The sequence below is a fragment of the Pelodiscus sinensis genome, chromosome 27 (genome assembly GCF_049634645.1).
Source record: "Pelodiscus sinensis isolate JC-2024 chromosome 27, ASM4963464v1, whole genome shotgun sequence".
NCBI classification, from domain to species: Eukaryota; Metazoa; Chordata; order Testudines; family Trionychidae; genus Pelodiscus; species Pelodiscus sinensis.
In genome coordinates, this window is record NC_134737.1 from 2,268,182 (window position 1) to 2,292,196 (window position 24,015).

The 24,015-nt window shown below is 45.3% G+C and overlaps 1 protein-coding gene across 3 annotated transcripts in view; it reads right to left on the reverse strand.

Moving 5' to 3' along the window:
• Nucleotides 1-336: 336 nt before the first annotated feature.
• The window catches only part of CTTNBP2NL (CTTNBP2 N-terminal like), a 49,364-nt gene continuing 25,685 nt past the window's right edge, over nucleotides 337-24,015 (reverse strand). For all 3 annotated transcript variants that reach the window (XM_075910076.1, XM_075910075.1, XM_075910077.1), the window contains exons 3-5: nucleotides 8,725-8,955; nucleotides 5,870-5,977; nucleotides 337-4,249 (exon numbers count right to left, since the gene is read on the reverse strand). In XM_075910076.1, coding sequence (XP_075766191.1) covers nucleotides 2,777-4,249; nucleotides 5,870-5,977; nucleotides 8,725-8,955 — 1,812 coding nt within the window. In that variant the 3' untranslated portion in view covers nucleotides 337-2,776. The remainder of the gene's footprint in view (nucleotides 4,250-5,869; nucleotides 5,978-8,724; nucleotides 8,956-24,015) is intronic.

The window sequence follows — 24,015 nt, forward strand, 5'->3', positions numbered from 1 at the left end:
CTGAATAACATTCAACAGAAATGAGACTCATCTAGCTCAAGCCACACTAAGTGATGCAAAGGTGACACGCTGTATCTTCAGGAGACCTAACATCACAGTAGTATGTGTGTCTACTTTAGAACAATATATCTTTCTTCAAGAAGCTATTATCTTCCAAGTGTCCCTGCTGCACAAGCTAGAGGCTCCAGGACAGCTTCCTTTTGTGACTGTGTAACATGTCAAAGAGAGGCATGAATGATGCAAGAGACAGCTTGATTGTCTCCAAGTGGCAGCTACAGATCCGCATCAGGTCAGGAGCACTCAGAGCAAAAATGTTAACATTTTCTTGCACGACAGTAAGATCTTAAAAATAAAACACTTTATTGATAGTATGAACGTTTAACACGTTTAATGCTGTCAGCTATAAAAATGATTCAAGACTTCTGCCTGGTACATTTGGCTTTACAAATTTACAAATGTTAATGAATACTAGTGTATGCATTTTGCACTTCATTATAACCCCAACAGCCAGTGACAAAGCTCTGCAGCAATGTTGGCTTATAACTAGGATGTAAATCATAGAAGAAAGTTTTAGTTGCTTCCACACACAGAATCTACTTGAAAAATGTAAGTACTAATCCTACCTTTCTTATTGGATTAGCTGAATGCATTTTAATATTTGTGCTTATTGTATCTCAGAAGATAGGCCACTACCAAAAATACACATTTTCTCTTGCATTGTCCCTCCCCATATTACACTGCAGAAGAAATACAGTATTCAGTGCATTTCCTAAGAAATAAACTTCACTATAGTATATATATCTGTAGAGTTATATCATAAAGAAATGGTACATCACCACTTAAGATTAGCGTAAAGCAAGAAAACTGGTTAAAGAAGTTGCTGGAACACTCAATTTTGGATTAGAATGATACTCTAGCTAAAATCCATTCACAATCAGTTTTCAGCTGTTATTCTGATTAATCAGGAGAAAAAATTGCTGTGGTAAAATCAAATTTTCAATGTGCTTTCCCAAGAGTCTCTACGTATTTAGCTGTAGCATTCTTCTATTTTTCTACTCTTGGTGTATATGGGCCATTACAATTAAATAGGATCAGTGATGCACACATTTATTATTTAGAAGTCCATAAAAACATATCTAACCATTTCTATTGTGTTATGCCAAAGTTTTATCATATGGGTTAGGCGTACAAAGAGGTTGGCTAGCACAGCATCTACTAGAACAAGTCAAGAACTCTGAGGTCCTATAAATTAGAGCTGGAAGAGACCTTATATATATATATATCATGTATAGGAATGCATCGTCCCAACCACTGCAGGAATCTTTCCTACAATAAGGTAGCAAGTGCTTTGTTTAGTCGAGTGCTAAATAACTAAAACATAGGAGCAAGCACCCAACAGTAGTAAACACTTCTCCAGATGTAGGTTTCATATTGCCGTTGGCAGAATGGTTAAAAATGGACTGACATCAAGCAGCAAAACTGAAATATCTGTTTTTAATTAAAAAACAAACAACCCTGTTCTCGTTTTATAATCTTAAAAATATGTATGTCTACCTTTTCTTTATGAATTATGGAGAACTTCAATAACATACCCAGACTATGATTTATATATGTATTGTGTGTAACATGTACATGGGTGCATCTATATATACACACACATTATATATATATATATATATATATATGAGAAAGAGTTAACATTTGGTTCCACAGCTGCAGCCAAATAGGCTAGCAAACGCATCAATAAAATCTGTCAGTCTGACATACAGTATTGTTACAAAGTGAGCAACTTAAGTTATTGCTTTTCATTTTAGTAAAGATCCCATCTTACTGTATAGAATGACTAGCGATTTCTCTTTTCAAGTAATAGCAAGTTCCTTATCTCAAAAGTTCTACGCACACATACACACAACAGTAGATTGCTTGAAGAATTTTAAAAAAATCAAAGGTGAAGCACCAGGAATTAATCTTTAGCCATTTAATCTACAGTGAGACATCTACTTAGGAAATGAATGAACTGCAGGAAAACTGGCACCCTGATTGTTTGTGTTTAATGCTGCCACTGGTTTTGGACAACTCCAGTGGAAAAAAAAAGGGACTGGGTTACACAGAGCTGAACAGTAGGTCCGAATTCTACCCTAACACACACATTCATGTGCGTCTCCTGCGTCTGACAGCAAACAGGAGCTACAGGGCAAAACTGGGGCCACTGCGGTGGTCACCTTCGAAAGATTTTCATTCTCTATTTGTGGTACGTTGCTGGCAAACCTGATTTAAGAACAACTGGAAAGGATTAAAAACAGTGTTGATTTAAACATTCATGATTCATAGAAGAGCTGTTATTTCTGTGGTTAGATGGTCCCTTTTTTTGTTTTGGACAGAGAACCACATTCATATCACAAGCTTAGTTCAGGCACTTTTTATACAGTGTTCATCTGGAATAAAAATCTGCACAAGTTCTTTCTGCATAATTTACAATGAATGCTTCAGTCCCATTATAGTTTGCTAATCAGCTCCCAGCACAAAATTTTCTACCTTCTCATTTCATTTGACTGCTGACATGAGACTCCGTTAAAGGCTACCTTACAGCGCTATAGTTAAGGTTTATACATCAACATAAAAATAATTTCCTAACTATTTTAAAAAAGAGAATACACTGCATGTATTACACAGAGGCATTCTGCTACTACCCAAATAAATAACATGGAGTGGATAAAACAGTGTCTTAGCTCTAGGATGCTAAGCCATGGAATGCTACAGTCACATTTTCTAAAGACTAGCTATTAGTTGGCAACAGTATGTCAATGTCTTTACCATTTGCTACTACAGCATTGTTAGAGCAGCTACTTGCCAAGTCCACAGGGGCACCGACAGAGGATGCCTGGGAAGGGGTTTTGGTTAGTGGGCCAGGAGTTGCCGGGGACTGAGCCAGGCCAGGTTTCTTCGGAGGAATAGGTGGAGGGTTCCCTCTTTCTGCTCTGGGAATTGTTGGCGATTTAATTCCAGGAGACAATGGGCTCAGTGGACTAGAAACTTTGCCTGGGCTGGACTCACTTTTTGGGCTCACTGCATTTGCCAGATTCCGGTAGTCTGTGCCAAAGGGTGAGCTATTTGGCGAGACTGGCTTTATAGGTCCCTGCTGACTGGTGAATCGGGAAAGAACCTGAGTGACTGTATTGCGGGCTAACTGTTTGGCAGCGGAGTTGTCTGCAAGGGTAGGAGACAAATCCCGCGATGGAGGGCTCTGCAGGCCGCTTGACTGATGGTCCTGATCAGCTTGGGACTGAAATTTGTGTCTGGCAGCATGGAAACGCTGGTTGATCCCAACCTGGTAGGACGACTGGTAACCAGGGCTGTTTGCTGAAGTTCCCACCAGGCGTTTAGTCAGAACTGGGGACGAGCATGGAGAAGACGACAGAGATGAGGCAGCTGTGTTGCTGGGAGAGACAGACGTCCCACCAGAAGGGAGCTGGGAGATCATATAAACAGGAGATTCTGTTCTTACAGGGGAACCTCCATTCTCAACTGCACTTTCTGGGATTGGCCCAACGGGCTTCTCTCTCAGTGGTGCCTGGTTCTCTGCTACGTTTGTCTGCACTAGCTCCCCACTTGGCTGCATCTCTGTCTCACAGTGCCCATTCGCTTTAGCATAGGGCTGGGTAGGTGTGGACGGGTTAGGAAGGGTCATGTGTGCAGCTTTGCCCACACTGCCCAGACTGGTGCTGTCTGCCTGAAAACTTTCTGTCTGGCAAGACACAGACCTCACCAGGGGGCTGTCTGTTGCTACATCTCTGGATATCACTGAGGGGTTTTGATGTGAATGTTCAGCAGGGTTGCTGCCCTGGCAAGCAACCTCCAGTTCTTTCAGGGCCTTTTTCAGGCTCTCCACCTCTTCCTTGAGTGCCTTTGTCCGGTTCTCTTCTCGGTTCAGCTTGGCTCTCAACTGTTCTCTTTCGATGTCAAACTCAGAGAGCTGCTTTTCTACCTGTGCCTCCATTTGCAAGCCCCGCTTCTTCTTGGAGGCCAGCTCCTCCTCCAGCTTGCTCACTTTGCTTCTTTCTTTCTCCAGTTTCAAGCTCAGCTCCCCTGCCTTCTGTCCCTCTTCGACTACCTTGGCTGTGGCTTTCTTGCACTCTAGTACAAGCATGGAGGACAGCTGTTTGTGGCGTGCCCTCTCTTCTTCCAATTGGCTCGACAGCTTCTTCTGCTCTTTTTCAATTTTTTTCACTTGGGTCCTTTCAAATTCCAACTGGAAAAAGAAGACAAAAGAGTTCTCAGAGGGAACAAAAAAGCCTCCCATATGCAAATGAGGCAACTGTCTATACCCAAAAAAACTAATGTGGTAAAGCTGCAGATCGGATGAGTTTCTCATTTGCCTCAGCTCACAATCCTGTATTTCCAACAACAGAGGGCTTCACTAACTCCACACACAAAGAAGGTTCCTTGTCCCATTTCAGATGTCTGAGAGGTCACCAACTTGTCGCATGGCAAGCAGCTCTGATTGGTTTCTACCACTTTGTATAATCACTGGTGGGAAATTTTCAGTTGTTTACATTTAGTGTAACATATACCAATGGTCTACCTACCATACTGAAGCTTCCTTTAAAGTTCCTTCTTAGTGATTCCTCCCTCCCCTCTGAATCTGCTTTACAGTGCCATTTAGAAATGTTTAGGGAAGTCTAAACTCTAATGCTATCCCTTTCTACTGTTCTTGTGTTACAGATGAAAAACCACCACCAATCTGCATTACTGTGGCTCTCTGAACAGAAGCGTACCAAATCTTTCCCCTACCAGTTTGGGAGTTCTGCATCAGTCTTGTAAAGTATCAGAGAGCAACAAGGTGGGATGCAGATTGTTCTGCCTTCAATTCAGCTTGCTTCCTGAGGTTTTTTTTCCCTTTAGGGCTGAAATAAGCTTTTTTAAGCTGTGAATATTTTAACCCATTTCACATATGGAAAACCAGGCGTAAGCTGGTATTTTACATATGGTTGACAAAAGCCAGGAAATGTAGAAAGTCATATCCTTAATATTTATTTGATACTCAATATGCAGCAGGAGTCAAAAAAGCAAACAGAATGTTAGGAATCATTAATAAAGGAGCAGAGAAAGAGAGAGAATATCTAAATCTTCTATATAAATCCATGAGACGCCCACATCTTGAATACTGCATGCAGATGTGGTAGCCTCATTTCAAAAAAGGTATCTTGGCACTGAAAAAAGTTCAGAAAAGGATAACAAAAATAGTTAGGGGTTTAGAATGGCTGCCATATGAGTAGAAATTAATAAGACTGGGGCTTTTCAACTCAGAAAAGAGAAGACTAAGTGGGGATATGACAGAGATCTACAAAATCACAACTGGTGTGGAAAAGGTGAATAAAGAGTTATTTATTCCTTACCCATAACACAAGAACTAGGGGTTCCTAAATGAAATTAATAGGTAGCAAGTTTAAAACAAAGGGAAGTATTTCTTTACACAACGCACAGACAACCTGTGGAACTCCTTGCCAGAGGATAGCGTGAAGGCCAGGACTTTAACAAGGTTCAAAGAAGAGCTAGATAGGATAGGTCCATCAATGGCTATGGGCAGGAATGATGTCCCTAGCTTTTGTTTGTCGGAAACTGGGAATGGGCAACAAGGGTGGGATCACTTGATGACTGCCTGTTCTGTTTATTCCCTCTGAGGCACCTGGCACTGGCCACTGTCAGAAGACATATCCTATCTAGATGGACCTTTGGTCTGACCTAGTATGGCCGTTCTTATTCAGGCACAATTAGACACTGCTTCATCACTAAGACTTAGTATAACTATGTGTTCTGAGGGCATTCAGCTTTCTGTGGGGAGGGCTAATAACTAACTCCCAAGATGCACCTGCTGAGTCAGCCGTTCCCGCTCCTTCTCCAACATGTAGGTGACATCATCTCCTTCAGCCGTGTCTTGAGCATGCCGCTGCCTTTCTTCCTCAAGATCCAGGATCACCTTCCAGGCACAAAAACACTGACATTTTAGCCATCTTTTTATTGAAAAACTTTTACAAACATGGTCCAGATATTCAGTGAGGCCTCTAGGTATCACTAAAGTCAAATTTTGACAAGCGTGACAGAATGTGTCAAAATTCAAATACATGCACACAAAAACCCACTCCAAAATTGTGTATGGGGCAGGCATATTCTACATAATGTCATAGCCACTGCCTTGCACAGATTTGCTAACTAAGTGTTATGAGTAAGAATATACATTTGAAAACCACTCTCCATGTATCTTCAATAGATAATTTGTATGTTTGTTTTCTGTTTGCAGTGCAGCTCTAAAAAGTTTGAAAGGAAGTAATTTTCTCACACAATTTCTATTTTATGCATTATTGGTTGGCTGGTGCTTGAGATGGGATTTCCTGACAAGATCATTAATACAAACCCAGGAGCATACAGACAGCCTCAGAGAATGCCAATTGTCATGGTTCTTAATCATGATATCATTGATATGCTTTAGAGATTGGTTCACGGGCAATTTACATTAGGATATGCATTTCTCTTTGCATTGCTGGAAGAGATTTGAAGCTTGTGACAATTTTTCAGTTTGATTTGACAAAACAAAGTTTATTTTAAATATCTCTGCTCCCCCACTTGAAAACAACATGAAAACTTGTAACAAAACTGCTTGTAATAAGGAGAGTCAAGCAGCTCCTTCAATTCCTTCACTGAATTACATGGATTACTGAGATTCCATTAACTTAGCAGAAAAGTCAACACACGGGCTTTCCAGTGGGACACTGCAACTCTGCAGTATGTCATGACCAAAATTCCAATGATCCCAAAAACATTCACCAAGAGCTCAATCCTTCTGACTAAGTTAGCTTCTTAAACATCTTGCACAAACATAATAGTGTGACTTAAAGAGGAAGGGCTATTCTTATTATAAAAAGTGATTATAGCTAAATAAGTGGCTGAAAATTGAAGTACAGGCAGTCCCCGGGTTACGTACAAGATAGGGACTATAGGTTTGTTCTTCAGTTGAATTTGTATGCAAGTCGGAACTGGCTCCAGATTCAGCTGCCGCCACTGAAACTGACCAGGGGCTGACTACAGGAAGCCAGAGGCAGAGTTGCTCTGCCCCCAGCTTCCTGGAATCAGCCTGATCAGTTTCAACAGCTGCTCTATCCGAGGCGTCCCGCAACAAAAGCCTGGTCTGCTGGAGGGGGGAGGGGGTGGCACACTAGCTGCGCCCCCCCCCCAGCAAACCAGGGAGACCGGGAGAAGTTTTTCTTGCCCCAGAGGACACGGGTGGCGACCCGCTGCCCGTGAGCTCCGGGGCAAGAAAAGCCCCGTTCGTAAGTGCGGATCCGACATAAGTTGGATCCGCGTAAGTCGGGGACTGCCTGTAATGTGTTTCCTATTTATTCTTCCAATAATTTACATTTCAAATTACATTGTAAATGGAGCAAAGATTACTTCCAAATATCATCTGTACACATGCTGCCTGAGAACTAAAACTCAAGCTGCTTTCTGCTCTTAACACTGATGTAGTAAACATTCTGCAAACCAAACTGCTTCAGATAGTAGTGGCATTAATGTAAAAAGCAGAACAGAATCCAGTTCACTGTCTCATAGCCTATACAGGAGTAAAACCTTACTTTGAGTCTTACAGATGAACATTAACTAGACATAATGGGCCCATAGGCGCGCTCTCTCTCTCTCTTTTAGCGAGAACAGACCTATTTGCATGAGTGCTATGACCAAGGTTTCCAGAAACAGGCCATAGCAAGAAGTGACATTGTTAAGAAGCAGCCATTTTTGGATAATGCCTTTTAGTTCATATCAGCCATCAGACAACAAAATTAATATCTATTAATTTTGTAGCAGCTTCACTAGACTAAGTTTGCAGTGTCTACATTGCTAGCAAATATTGGTTTGACTTTTGCTTGGAGAGAAACAAGCAAGCAAGGAAGCACACACCCTGCAAAAGCTGAACTCTGCAAACCAAGTACCCTGAAGGGCAAATAAATTAAATAGTCATGAGATTCCTATGAGTCCAGGACAGTGGAAGCTCTTGTTTGTCTTCATACTTATGTGCAGATTTCCACTTAAGAGAGGCAGATATATCACTGCTCCAGGGTGGTGGGGCCTCCAAACAATGTGGCCAGAGCTTTCACTGAGTGTGCCTTAACTATGCATTCATGCCAGCTTGGGAGACAGTGAAAGCAATATGAGGTATTATTAATGGGCATCAAGAAAAACACTTGTTCAATATTTTGGAGGAACAATAAATATACATGTATTATAAAAGTCTGTAGGGAGAAACTTCATTTCCACTAATTCTTTTTTTCTTTTAAATAAGATATAGACCACACAGTTAATCCACAGTTTAATGCCAAGTTTGCTCCGAGCTGCATACTGCTGTAAACTGGCTGAACTTTTCTGTGTGATGACATGGAAATGAAAGGATTTTTTTCATACTACTTCCCCATCCTGACTAAATTATTTCCTCCATATATTTTCCACAGATCTCCCATTAACAGAATAGCAGCACATGTATCTTTGTATTCACAATACACCATCTTTACTAACTGCACAATATTAATTAAAGCTTTTTAAAGCTACAAAGTATAACTGCTTAGCAACTACAGGAATGCCTTTTGCATTTAACTTTTACTCTTCACCATACTAGTCAACAACATACCTTTAAAACTACATTCTTTTTTAGTGAGTTCTACAGAAATTAGATCCTACCTTTCTGTGCCTGCTTTCGGCAGCAGCTAGTTGAGAGAGCATTCTTTCCTGCATATTCTTGCAATGTTTCATCACTACTTTTAGGATAGACAAAGGATTGGAGCAAACTGGCTGTTTTTCACCATGATTTCCCACCTTCAGCATCTCAAAATCTCTCTGCAGAGCCATTAGTGGATCACTGATGTTGTACTTTCCATAGCGTTCTTCAATGAAAGTGTTTCTGTGTTGGGCCTGAAATATATAAATATGTATTTCAATTTATTAAAAAGTGGTAACTGAAGAATTGTACGTAAACTGACAAATCATTTATAGATAGAACAAATTATCAATCATATTTCATTTCTTGAGCCGTAAAAATCACAGTTGCTTGATGTGAGATACAGACATAGTTATCTGCTCAAGGGATAAAAGTATATAGCACTGCACTTTTGTCCCCTCCTGATGAAAAGTGCTGAGTTAACAGTCCCAGAGACTAAAAAGCTCTACTAATTCATAGAACAGACTAGAAGCTGGTGTAGGAATGAATACAACAGTAACAGCACACTGACATTTAAATTGTCAATTAGTGCAACCTCCATGACCTATTTAGACTTTGTCATCTCCACTGATGCTGCTAACAAGAGGGCCCATAAGGGTCCTGGTTTTTGTGATGAATACGCTGGTTCTTTGAGAGAAGGACATAGTCCAAACAACTTATTTCATAGCTCATGAAAAGCAATCAAATGGCTACAGCACACATCATCAATGCTTCAACAACTTTCCATCCTTATGAATCTGGTAGAACGGGGTCAAAAAATCCTATTCCAAATCAGTCACATTTCACAAGGTTGTTGTTTTAGTTGTTGCTTGAAATTGAATCAGAACTTTTTCCACAATCAAAACATTTTAACCAACCCCAACACACAGCACAATATATTGTTGTTTAGCTTTCCCCACCATCAAAACCCAAATTTGTCAAAAAGGTGAGGACCAGAATATGACATCCTCCATGGCACAGCTTGAGGTTAATACAGAACAGGAATGGGGTGAGGTATGTTTTAGGAATTTTTTTTTTTTAGTGCTGCATGGCTTACATGAACTTTAGATTTCCAAATGTGTTTATTTTATCAATTACCCTGCACAGCAAATCATTTAAAAAGATCAAAACTGGCCTCTACCACAAGATACAGGAAGAGAAGCTAGTTTCCCAATATACATGGCAATGTGGTTTGAAGGATAGCAGGGGCTGCATGGAGACAGGGACTGAAAGTACAAACTCTGTCTCATGTGGCAAACCACAAGTGAGCCAAAGTGCAGATCCAAAAGCATGATGTTTCCAGCTCTATGCTCTTTCCTGCTAGAATTACTGCAGTCGAATCTACTGATTTCCATTTTTCCTTTCCCCAGCAGGAAGCCACATGCAAAAATAAATAAATCCAGCTCCAATGCCCATGTGTTTTGATTGTAATTAAAATGCCAAAAAAAACCCCAAGAAGATCATCATTAAAAGGATTCTTTTCAATGAAGAACCAAGGACCTCCTTTCCCCATAATGACCCCAAAAGTTTGCTCATATTATCTGAAACCAGATCAAGGTCAAAGCTGCTTGTTTTCTCGAATTCTGTGAACTGTATCCCCCTCCACATGCATGTGGCTTAGTGGCTGGAATACGGGATCAGGAATCTGGTCCATTCCTGGCTCTGGCATGGAAATACTATAAAACTTAGACCAAGTCTCTTCACATCAGTGTCTCAGCATCCCCGCGTGTATAAAAAAAGGGGCTTATTTCCTAAGTTTATCTAAGTAAGAGTGTGTCCCACCAGTGACCAAAAAGCAGTACAACTGCAGACTTGGACCAAAAAGTGGTACAACTGGAGTCTACTCTGACAAAAAGCCCTTGCCTCTCAGGGGCAAGTTTTCCCTGGCATTACGAATTGCCTTGAATGCTAGTTTTCGGTGGTGCTGAAAAGACACTACTGTTTTACCACCTCCAGAGTGAAACCACTGGCAAGGGAAGATGTGCTCTTTTATAATATCATGTACCAAACAGATACTCCCAACCCTTCTCCTGCTCCACTGGGACAGGATGCAAAAACTGGAGTTTCAACAACTCCAACTCATAACTGGAGTTTCAACAAATGGTCATAGACTCATAAACTTTAAGGTCAGAAGGGACCCTTATGATCATTTAGTCTGACCCCCTGCGCAATGCAGGCCACAGAATCTCACCTACCCACTCCTGGAATAATCCTCTCACCTATATCTCAGATATTGAAGTCCTCAAATGATGGTTTAAAGACCCCAAGATGCAGAGAATCCTCCAGCAAGTGATCTGTGCCCCATGCTAGAGACGAAGGCGAAAAACCTCCAGGGCCACAGCCAATCTACCCTGGAGGAAAATTCCTTCCCGACCCCAAATATGGCGATCAGCTAAATCCTGAGCATGTGGGCAAAACTCACCAGCCAGACACCCAGGAAAAGTTCTCTATAGTAACTCCTATCATCCCACCATTGGCCTATTTACCACCGATAGTGAAATGTCAATTAGTTGCACAGATCATGTTATCCCATCAAACCATCCCCTTCATAAACCCATCTAGCTTAATCTTAAAGCCAGATAGATCTTTTGCCCCCACTACTTCCCTTGGAAGGCTGTTCCAGAACTTCACTCCTCTAATGTTGTTCTGTTCCTACAATTTGTTATATGCACGGAAAAAAGTGAAGCAAATCCAAGCAGAGACAGAGGACTCAACAGCTCACTAGACAGAGGATATTCCACTTCACCAATTACATCATGTTTTTGATCCATAATCAACACCATTTATTCATTCTGGGACAAAAATACTGAAAGAATCACTATTCCGAGAAAGTCAGAGCTCAGTGGAGCAAATGCAAACAAGGCACCCTTTCATGAACAGTTTGTGCATTGGAGGACAAAGGAAGGAAATATTTCTTTCAACTTTGTTACAAACAGGTGGCCATGCATTTGTGTAACTACTAAAGTTCAAGCACCAGCTTGGAAAAGTTGAAGGTTAGACAGAATTTAGACAGCTGACATACCCTATGATATATCCCTGTGAGGACTGACATGTGTAGAAACATTAAACCCAAGATGACAACTTCTTTAGAGACAAAAGTTACCTCATGAAAGGAGTTAGTAAGCATCATTATGTTACTATTTATGGCTTAAAAGCATCTGATCTTAAGCACTGACAACAACAAAGGTCCAATAGATCTTCTACAGTCTCTCATTTTCTAACTTGATTAGATTTTTTCACTAGTTCTTAAATCTAAAAGGAGGCTCTTAACTCAGTAATGTCCTAACAAGCACTACCTCAATCACAGGCAAGGAACAGAAGAGGTTGGTCAATGGAATTAACTAGCAAGTTGGCACGCTGCTCTAAACTCACCTTCTGTTCTTTGTTTAAACCCCAACCTCCTACACACAAACCACGAATACCTTTTGCAGCTGCTGACTGCAATGAGGATGTAAGCGAGGAGTTGAGTAGTCAACTACCCAATAAGCATATGCATATGCTTATTGGGTAGACGAGTAACTACTTGAACAGTCGCTTCTCCCCCCCCCCCCCTTGCTGCCTCTAACAGAGAGAGGCAACAAGGGGGGGAGGGAGCAGGAGCTGGGGGGAGCCAACTTAAAAGCCAGTATCCCCCAGCATGGTCTCCACAGGAGGATAGGGAAGGCAGTGGCGTAGCGTGGGACAGAGCACGAGCCAGGAATCAGTTGATTTCCGGCTCACACCCAGCTCCAGACTCTGTGCCTCTGCTTTTTAAATGTATTAAGAGCCAGGAATCACCTGGTAGCTCTTAATACATTTAAAAAGCAGAGCTGCAGCATCTGGGAGTGGGTGCAAGCTCAATATGAATAACCTTTGTGTGAGTGTTTCCTTAACTTTCCAATAAACACAACTTAAAACATGAGCATACCCCTGCACAGCTGAAACCTCAACAGTACAGATTTGGGCCATGCACGAGAACAAGAGTGATATTCTCTAGGAGCAAACATGAAAAGTGGCTATGTCATATAAACTAACAGTTTGAAAAAGCAAACAGCAAGAATGGCCCTAACTGGGAAGCCCCGCACAGCCACCGGCGACAGGCTGGCTGGGAAAACCCAGCCGCCAGCCTGCAAGCGGGGGCACAGGAGAGGGGGCGAGGCGCCCGGACGGCTGCGTGGGGCTTCCCCTGCCTCCCTGCAAAGTGTCAGAGCATTCGCCGTGCCTTTCCCCGCTGACCCTCCGTCGCCGGACGCAGTGCGGGTCTCAGCAGACCCATTGCAAGGGCATACTCCCAACCCAATCCCCCTCCCTTCTCCTCCCCTTCCCTTCCCCAGAGCCAAACACCTCTCCTCCCTGCTGTAACCCAGTCCCCTTTCTCCCCCAACCTTATGTCCCGATCTCAAGGCAGCTGCCTGTGCTCAGCGGCTGGCTGCTAACAAGTGCAGGCTGGAGCCGTAGGCACACATGCAGCTCACAGCAGTCCGGCCAAGAGAGCGGCTGAACGGAGCACTTCTGTGTTATTTCGGGGACGGTCGTGTTATTGAAAAAACATTCCCTTAAAAAAAAAAAATTGTGCTATCGTGAAAATGTGTTAAGCGGGCACAGTTAAACGAGTAATTACTGTACATTTTCTTTCTTGACAATATCCCTGTATTATAGCAGCAGATTCTTTAAAAGAATTAGGCTATATCTACACAGCAGTGTTATTTCAGAATAACCTTAGTTATTCCGAAATTACATAGTTCACCTCTACACTATAAACAGTTATTTTAACGTAATGTTGAAATATTGTCGAGCTGGAGGACTTCTTACTCCGACTCCTGTAACTCTCATTGTACACAGAGTAAGGGAAGTCAGAGGAAAAGTGCTCTACCTTGGACTTCCTGCTGTGTAGACAGCGCCAAAAGCCAAAATAAGCTATTTTGACTTAAGCTACGCAACTGACATAGCTCAACTTGTGTACCGTATTTTCCGGCGTATAGGGCGACTGGGTGTATAAGACGACCCCCTATCTTTTTAATTAAAAGATAGGGTTTCATCTTATACCCCAGCGCCCCCCGCCTCCTTTGCTCCCGGTGTCCCTGGTCTGCTGGAGATGGTCCCGAGCAGACCAGAGGCACCAGGAGCAAAGCCGCCAGGAGCGCCTGGGCTGCCCCCCCCCCCCCCCGCCGCCGGAGCCCCTCCGCGGCTTTGAAAGCCTCGGGGGAAGCCGGCGGCGGGGCATCCCAGGCGCGCATGGGCTGCCCCCCCTCCGGAGCCCCTCCGCGGCTTTGAAAGCCTCGGGGGAAGCCGGCGGGGGGGCATCCCAGGCGCGCATGGGCTGCCCCCCTGCCGGAGCCCCTCCGTGGCTTTGAAAGCCTCGGGGGAAGCCGGCGGCGGGGCATCCCAGGCGCGCCTGGGATGCCCCCCCGCCGGCTTCCCCCGAGGCTTTCAAAGCCGCGGAGGGGCTCCGGCGGGGGAGCAGCCCAGGCGCGCCTGGGATGCCCCCCCGCCGGCTTCCCCCGAGGCTTTCAAAGCCACGGAGGGGCTCCGGCAGGGGGGCAGCCCATGCGCGCCTGGGATGCCCCCCCGCCGGCTTCCCCCGAGGCTTTCAAAGCCACGGAGGGGCTCCGGCAGGGGGGCAGCCCATGCGCGCCTGGGATGCCCCCCCGCCGGCTTCCCCCGAGGCTTTCAAAGCCACGGAGGGGCTCCGGCAGGGGGGCAGCCCATGCGCGCCTGGGATGCCCCCCCGCCGGCTTCCCCCGAGGCTTTCAAAGCCGCGGAGGGGCTCCGGCGGGGGAGCAGCCCAGGCGCGCCTGGGATGCCCCCCCGCCGGCTTCCCCCGAGGCTTTCAAAGCCACGGAGGGGCTCCGGCAGGGGGGCAGCCCATGCGCGCCTGGGATGCCCCCCCGCCGGCTTCCCCCGAGGCTTTCAAAGCCGCGGAGGGGCTCCGGCGGGGGAGCAGCCCAGGCGCGCCTGGGATGCCCCCCCGCCGGCTTCCCCCGAGGCTTTCAAAGCCACGGAGGGGCTCCGGCAGGGGGGCAGCCCATGCGCGCCTGGGATGCCCCCCCGCCGGCTTCCCCCGAGGCTTTCAAAGCCGCGGAGGGGCTCCGGCGGGGGAGCAGCCCAGGCGCGCCTGGGATGCCCCCCCGCCGGCTTCCCCCGAGGCTTTCAAAGCCACGGAGGGGCTCCGGCAGGGGGGCAGCCCATGCGCGCCTGGGATGCCCCCCCGCCGGCTTCCCCCGAGGCTTTCAAAGCCGCGGAGGGGCTCCGGCGGGGGCGCAGCCCAGGCGCGCCTGGGATGCCCCCCCGCCGGCTTCCCCCGAGGCTTTCAAAGCCGCGGAGGGGCTCCGGCGGGGGAGCAGCCCATGCGCGCCTGGGATGCCCCCCCGCCGGCTTCCCCCGAGGCTTTCAAAGCCGCGGAGGGGCTCCGGCGGGGGAGCAGCCCAGGCGCGCCTGGGATGCCCCCCCGCCGGCTTCCCCCGAGGCTTTCAAAGCCACGGAGGGGCTCCGGCAGGGGGGCAGCCCATGCGCGCCTGGGATGCCCCCCCGCCGGCTTCCCCCGAGGCTTTCAAAGCCGCGGAGGGGCTCCGGCGGGGGAGCAGCCCATGCGCGCCTGGGATGCCCCCCCGCCGGCTTCCCCCGAGGCTTTCAAAGCCGCGGAGGGGCTCCGGCGGGGGAGCAGCCCAGGCGCGCCTGGGATGCCCCCCCGCCGGCTTCCCCCGAGGCTTTCAAAGCCACGGAGGGGCTCCGGCAGGGGGGCAGCCCATGCGCGCCTGGGATGCCCCCCCGCCGGCTTCCCCCGAGGCTTTCAAAGCCGCGGAGGGGCTCCGGCGGGGGAGCAGCCCAGGCGCGCCTGGGATGCCCCCCCGCCGGCTTCCCCCGAGGCTTTCAAAGCCACGGAGGGGCTCCGGCAGGGGGGCAGCCCATGCGCGCCTGGGATGCCCCCCCGCCGGCTTCCCCCGAGGCTTTCAAAGCCACGGAGGGGCTCCGGCAGGGGGGCAGCCCATGCGCGCCTGGGATGCCCCCCCGCCGGCTTCCCCCGAGGCTTTCAAAGCCGCGGAGGGGCTCCGGCGGGGGAGCAGCCCAGGCGCGCCTGGGATGCCCCCCCGCCGGCTTCCCCCGAGGCTTTCAAAGCCACGGAGGGGCTCCGGCAGGGGGGCAGCCCATGCGCGCCTGGGATGCCCCCCCGCCGGCTTCCCCCGAGGCTTTCAAAGCCGCGGAGGGACTCCGGCGGCGGGGCATCCGGCGTACAAGACGACCCCCGATTTTTGGGGGATGTTTTTTAACTTCAGAGGTCGTCTTGTACGCCGGCATATACGGTAGCTTATTTCGGCTTTAGCCCTGCTATGTTAGACATGCCCTCAGAGAAAGATACTATAGAGACAACAAACCGAGGTTTCCAAATCACAACCTCTGTCCAGTAAAGATGGAGTGCAAAATTATCTGGTAGTAAGAATGGCTGGGAATCAATTTTACAGTCTTGTCTATACTCCTCTAATCACATGACTCCTGACTAGCATAGAATCAGAAGCAAAGTCTGTTTCCAGAAAAGTGGACTGTGTATTAGTTTACAATGATGGGGACCCAATAATATCAAACCTCTCTGCAAAAGAAAAGAGGAGGTTACTCACCTGGCTGTAACTGATGTTCTTCGAGATGAGTGTTCCTGGGGGTGCTTCACAGTAGGTGCAGATGCATCCCAGTGCCACAGAGCGGATTCCTGTTAGCAGCGCATTGGGGGCTGTGCGCGCATGGGTCCCTCTGGCACCATTGCGCTTGCGTGGCCACCCTCCCCTCAGTTCCTTCTCTATCCAGAACTTGGCATAGCAGAAAAGCTTTTTTTCTGTTTTGTCTTGTTCCAAAGTAGAGGGGAGGAAGGGAGGGTAGTGGAGCACCCTCAGGGACGTTCATCTCGAAGAACGTCAGTCACAGCAAGGTGAGTAACCTCCTCCTCCTTCTCTTTGAGAGACGTGCCTGGGGGTGCCCCACAGTAGGTGACACAAAGCAATTTGTGTTATGGAGGCAGGGACTTTGGATAGGCAGGGAAGCTGTCTGCAGTAGGGCCTTTGCTACTCTTGCGCAGTGAAGAGGGCTGGAGGAACATGCATTGTGCTTAGAGAAAGTTTGTTCTGATGCCCAGGTAGCAGCAGCATATATATCGTCAATGGGAACCTTCCTCAGGTAAGCGACTGAGGTGGCGATCGCTCTTGTTGAGTGCCCAGATCGAGATAAGTGGTGGTAGACAATTGAGCGAATAGCACACGGTGATGCAGTCAGAGATCTAATGTGATAGTCTTTGGGATGATATGTGGCTCCCTTTGTTGCATTTTGCAAGGAGATGAAGAGTCGTGGAGACGAGGTAAAGGTTTTTGTTCTGTGGACGTAGAAGGAAAGTGCCCTTCATACATCAAGGGTGTGCTTCAAAGGCGTTGGCATGAGGCTTTGGGAAGAATACAGCTAAGTGTAGCGTTTGGTTGAGGTGAAAGAGGGAGTGCACCTTTGGTAAGAACTTGGGGTGCCTCCATAAAGAAACTCGGTTCTTAAAAACAATGGTAAACGGTGGGTCCGCCATTAGGGTAGCCATCTTGTCTACTCTATATGCTGACATTATTGCTACTAGGAATGCCGTTTTTAGCATTAAGTGGAGAAGGGAGCATGTGGCCATGGGTTCGAATGGAGGTTTTGTGAGCACCATCAGTACCAGATGTAAGTCCTATGGTTCCCGAGGAGCGTTAATGTCAGGATATAATGTCAGGCCTGTAGGTCTTTTAGAAAGTGCTTGGTTACAGGATGCACAAGAACTATGGTGTCATCAACTGTCATATGGAAGGCTGTTATTGCTGCAAGATGTACTCTGATTGAGCTCAGGGAATGTTGTGATTGCTTAAGGTGCAGTAAGTAATCGAGGACTGTAGGCAGAGGGGCATCCTCCAGTGATATGTCACGGGAGGCCACCCAATGTGCAAAGCGAGACCACTCGTTAATATGTGTCTTTTTTGTTGTAGGGGCCCTGCTGCGTATGATCGTTATGCACCTGTTGTGAACATAGCAGTTCTACGACCGTGAGCCATCAAGGTACCATGCTTTGAGGTGAGAGAAGGAAATTTAGGGTGAGGAACCTCGGTTCCTGGTTGGATAGTATGCTCGGGCTGCATGGGAGGGTGATCAGCCAATGTAGGGATGTTCTGTTCAGGAGGGGAAACCATGGTTGTCAGGACTATCAGGTAGTACTATTGGGATAACTCTTGCTTTGTCCCTCCGTCTCTTGATGAGCACTCTGTTGAGGAGGGGAAAGGGGGAGGGAAGGAATGCGTAGAGCAAGGGAGCATTCCATTTAAGGATGAGAGCATTTCTGAGAGCATGTTTCCCCATGCCTTCCCTGGAGCAGTAAAGTGGGCATTTCTCATTTGCTTTGGTGGCGAATAGATCTATGTGGGATTGTCCCCAGCATGCAAATACGTCCGTCAGGACTGAACTGTTGCCCCTTGTGGTCTCGGGGTAGGGCTCTGCTGAGGGCGTCCGCTCTTGTGTTTAAAGCACTGGGGAGGTGGCACGAGCTTATGGAGATGCCATGAGTGAGGCACCAGTTGCAGAGTGCTATGGATTCCTTGCAAAGAGCCTGGGATTGTGCCCCTCCTTGTCTGTTTATATAAAACACACAGCCCGTATTGTCCATATATATTCTGACATGGATTCCAGTGATGTGGGAAAGAAAGTATTGGCATGCAAGCTGGACAACACTGTTTGAGGACATTGATGTGAAGTGTCCTTCCTGTTGAAGTCCATAGGCCCTGGGTTGTGAGTTCTCTCATGTGTGCTCCCCAGCCGATGAGAGAGGCATCTGTTGTGATAACCACTGTGGGTTCTGGGGTTTGAAATGGTATGCCTCTGCATAGATTTTACGGTTTTGTCCACCATCGTAGTAATCTTTTTACTATGTCGGGGAATTACAGCATTTTGGTCATTGGCTGCAGTTTGGGTTTGTAGGGGAATTTGAGCCATGTTTAGTGATGAGCTCTGTGAGGCAGGCACTATGTGGCCTGTAGCCTCTGGATGGGTGCCCTGTGTGGTGCATCTATAATGAGCTTGGTCAGCACCAGAGGTGCCCGTTATCATAGGTACTGAAGCATGACTTGTCAGGTTTAGCTGACTGCCTCTCCATGGAGCGCCATTTAGGCGAGTGTGGGTTTTGAGGAAGTGAGGTGGCTGGTTTCTTTGGGGATTTGAGTGGTTTGTCCCCTTTGTCCTTGGAGATCTGCTGGCAGTCTGGATCTGAGGAAGGGTGTTTGCCCTTCTCTATTAGGATCATTTTTAAAAGGCGGTCTCTATCTTTCCATGTGCGCGCCTTCAGTTTGGTGCAGTGTGGACAATCCTATTGAGATGGGTGTCTCCGAGGCATTTTACACATTTATCATGGCCGTCAAAGGCCGGTATCACATCACTGCAGTCTGTGTAGCGTTTAAAGCAGGGTGAGACCATCTCTCTTGGTGATATTAGAAACGGCTGGAGAAGCCAATTTAGGTGAGCGTTGCGTTTTTGTTGTTTTTTCCCTAAGAACTATTAGCAAGAAGAACTTGGAGTAAACTAATCTATCTATCTATCTCTAGAATGAATGAGGATTGAGGAACACTGTGGAGGCCTGTCTGAAGTTGGGACCGGTATAAAGGAACTGAAGGAAGGGTGGCTGCACATGCACGATGGTGCCAGGGGGGACCCGTGCACCGTTCATGTGCGGCCCCCAATGCACTGCTATCAAGAATCTGCTCTGCAGTGCTAGGACACACCTGCACCTACTGTAGAGCACCCCAGGGATGTCTCTCGAAGAAGAACATTGTCTCCCTTCAGGAAAAGTTAAAGATCGATATCCCTGAATACTATCTTGGAACTGCTATCAATAGCATCTTCTCCTGTTCACCCCCATCGCTCTTCCCCACCCCCTCTGCCTACACTTAATAAATACTCTACCCTGTTTATTAACCTTCCAAAGTGTATATATTTTTTGTGTCTAAATATGTTTGATCAGAGCTTAAGAAACCACTTTGAGGAACAGGAAGGAAAAGGGCGTGCTGTCTTGAATAAATGGGCCGCCAGTGGTTTAAATGAATCATAGGAAAACACTAGCAGATTGATTTTTTGAATAGATAAAGGGGGAAAAATCCTAAATTGATTCTGAAGCCCTACAATACATGAGTTAACCAAACCCAACTACAATTGTGAGGGAAGCTTTTCAATAAATTATCCAGCTGGCTCAAATGTTTAGAAGGACTAGCTGTTTTTTCTTTTTAAACTGAATCCAACCCTGTAGTGGTTACACATGATCACAACAGGAACTCAAAAATAACTTCCCAATTAAAAATGATATTAGCACTTATTATATTATGAGCACTTCTGAAATAATTTACTCATAGCTCAGGAAAAGCTTTACAGAAAGTTTGGACCTGGCTCCAAAAGGCAAGGGTCCCTCCCTTCTGCCAGAGTAACATAACACCCCATCCACTTGTGTGGAAACCAACACAACAAAAAACAAAAACTACCAAACCAACAAACACATGCACACACAGTGTGTTCTTTAGATCTGATTTTTGTAAGGACTGAAATGATCCACAAAGCTACATTTTTTTTCCTGCTTGCAAGCATCATTGTGCTGTTTGTTTTGTTGAATCAAGCTAGGGTGGTTTATTTCCTGTCTGGGAAAGAACAAAATGTTCCTCCTCATTATTTTTGAGAGGTTAATGATTTCCTTGAACTGGAATAACCAAAAATGAAACTCTTAAGTCTTACTATTGTCATACAAATAAAAGCAAGGCAGGCATAAGATAATCAGAAATATTTAACTATAAGTCAGGACTCCACAAAAAACATAACTAAATATACCTGACCCCCGAAAGGCACAACACCCATCCACTCTCAAGAAACACTCAATATATTTATGGCCGCGTCTAGACTGGCATGATTTTGTGCAAATACTTTTAAGGGAAAAGTTCTTCCATTAAAAGTATTTGCGCAAGAGAGCGTCTACACTGGCATGTGCCTTTGTGCAAAAGATTTGCTTTTGCGCAAAAGCATCCGTGCCAGTGTAGACGCTCTCTTGTGCAAGAATGCTCTGATGCCCATTTTAGCCATCGGGCTTTCTTGCGCAAGAAATTAACGTGGCTGTCTACACTGGCCCTCTTGCGCAAGAATACTTGCGCAAGAGGGCTTATCCCTGAACGGGAGCGTCGGAGTATTTGCGCAAGGACCACTGATTTTGTACATTACAAAGTCAGTGTTCTTGCGCAAATACTCGTGGCCAGTGTAGACAGGTGGCAAGATTTTGCGCAAAAGAAAATCATGCCAGTCTAGATGCAGCCTATGAGTTTACAAACCAACATACTTCTTCAGCACCATGCACTAGCAAATACAAAGTCTACAGAAAGATTGTTATAACTCCTTCTTACAGTCTACTGCACAGTTGACACCACTGGTCAGCTAGAGGCATAGCTGAACAGATAAATTTTGCACTGAAAATTTTCAACTTAATCCCTCTACAATGAAATGGCGACGCAAGCTATGTGCCTTATGTGACACACAGCTGAGCGTTATCTGGTGGCTTATGTCACTGAGTGCATCTGGTCTTTTAATTTAAAAGGACACAATCATTCACCAAGACAACTGAATATAATGTATTCACTTCCCAACAATGACTGCCTCCTTTTAGTGTGAAAGTTGTTACTGGGGTTTGCATACTTATGTTAAATAAATATGCAAACTCAAAAAATAACATAGCTGGCTTTCCAGGCTATTCTTGGGGGAATGGCAAGATTCTTAGGCAGAACAGAAGAAAATATTTTAAGTAGCGGAGGCTCTGACGGAGAACAACAAAATTCAGCTACTCAAAAATAGTATTTCAGGTTCTGGTAATGAAGATGTTGAGGCTTCCAACCATGTCAGGTGCTGCAATAACTGATTGGCTTTGTTCAATTTGAATTTGGGTAATTGGCCACTGCTAGTCTGTTTTGAAAAAGGATAATTCTGGTTTTATGGAGCAGAAGCAATATTTGGAATAGTTAAGAGATGTTTAGTTTGCAGATAAACAAACTGATGGCTTTACTCTGTTAGCAGAAAGCCTTTATTTTCTCTGGGGATTTCCAGGCTATTCTGGGCAGAGTGTTTTCTACACAGTATCCTTCAGGCTCCTTTCTTATTTCTTTTTACTGAAGATTTGACTGAGACAAGGCATTGTATCATGGCCTCTGAACATCCTCAATTTCCTTTTGTAAACCACAAGTCATAAAATTAGTGGGAATTTCCAACACAATCTTTATTTATTGTTTGGACAGAAAATGGGGAATGTGTATATTTAGATTTTAGTTATTTTCACTTTAGAGAAAACAGAAATAAGCTTTCTAAACTATTTTAAGTTTGCTATCTTTACTTGAACCCAGAATTCCTCAGCAACTTTATCTGTCTCAAAGTTCCTCCTTTAGATTATGGTGAATGGCATATTCTTTAAACAGCCTCCTCTGCAGTCTTGAACTTCCTTATTATTTCTTTCCCCAGAGACAGATGTTAGAAAATAAAGATAAACTGAGGTCACAGTAATCGGGGTGGGGATTACTGACTTTGCATTAAGCTACCAGGAAGAAATATCATAAGGTGTCTACTCCCTATCCTATTACTTGTCCCATAGCAGCTCTGTATCTGAAAACTGAACATGATTTTGACCAAAAAGTGGATACTAATAATAGATATTTTAAGAGAGACCCAAAACAACATGGCTTTTTCCTTCTGTTGTACTTGGCTAGTCAGTAAATCATATCTCTATTGAACCAACATAATACCGTAACCAATATTAAACAAGCCAGTGAGTTAAGGTAGTCCAGGCTTTTGCAAGAAACCTAATGTACATGAAATGGAACAGACAACAGACTCTCTTGTATGTAAAACTGAAATGTAGACTACAAATTACTAATCAAGATGATCACAGTATGCTTGGAGTCCATATACTGAGGATGGGGGCGCTCGTAGGCTGAATTGGGCCAAGAAGCTGTATTTTGGCTCAACGAAAGAAAAGAGAACATGAAGCTGAGACTCACACAAAACATATACTCATGAAATAACACAGAGAGGAGAAAACAATCATCTAACTGGATTTGTTCTTCAGAAATCGCTCAGTTACTAGATAGGTGGGTGACAGTACTTTTTAATCACTATTTATTGGTGAGCAAGTCAACAGAAAAAGCTGCATCAAATATTGTAATGCAAGAGGACAGATTACAGCAGAAGCCTGCTAAATCCAAGTATTTTATAATCTTCTCAAAAAAGAAAAAATATCAGTAGTTTTGCCCCATCTCTTAAAGTTTTAGTAACTGCTATAGGAGGCCTTATGGTACTGATTAGAAAACTAGGAAAAATAATTCAATTAGCAAACGAACAGTTTGTTTTAGAAAGCACAGCCTCACTTAATTCTTTGTTCATCTATTTGTTCACTTGCAAACATCAGTCATTCAAAGTAATTCTAATTAGCCAGGCTCTACTCTGCTATGAAAGAGCTTCACCCTGAAGCAAGAACAAGCCTAAAAGCTGCTTCCTGTTTTCAGATATAAAAGCAAACAAAACTTCCGTTTTAATGAATGGAGAAGTCTGTTCTCAAAAAAGGGAAAGGGAACAAAATGGTCTATATATGTCAAGAATGACAGATCTAGTTTATTTTAATGGATTTCTCTCACATATCATGTGCTAGATCTGAGAAGGATAATTTGGGGCCCCTTCATGCAGTAATTTCTACATGACAGTCTTATACAAAGACAACCCACAGAAATGGGCCCTTAATGTTAAATTGTCAAGTGATTATATAAATATATCTCATTGCCAAAATAGCTGCTACCTTGTGTGCGCTTTAAATATAATCAGGTGGAAGAGGCAGCAGAGAACTCTGGAAATGAAATTAAGGTCTAAACTGGATGGATTAATTTGAGAAGGATTTTTGTGAAGGTCTGTCAAGTGAATAAGAGAGGCTATTTTTAGGTGAAAGGAACAGATCTTCAACTGGGATGGGTGCTACCACAAGTGGTGGGTGTCTCACCAAAGCCCTCAGTGAATATTTGGATAAAAATAATTTGTTTGCTCGGCCCTTTATAATGGATATGGTCCGATTGGAGACAACTTCAAACTGCTGTATTTGTTGTATTATCTGTATAAGTCAGGATCAAGGCCTCATGGTGCTAAATACAGATGAAGGAAGACAGGGCCCCTGCCACAAAGAGATTATAGTCTAATTTGGAACACACTGCAACAAGCGAGACTAAGGAATACCAAGAGGGAGAGGGCAGATG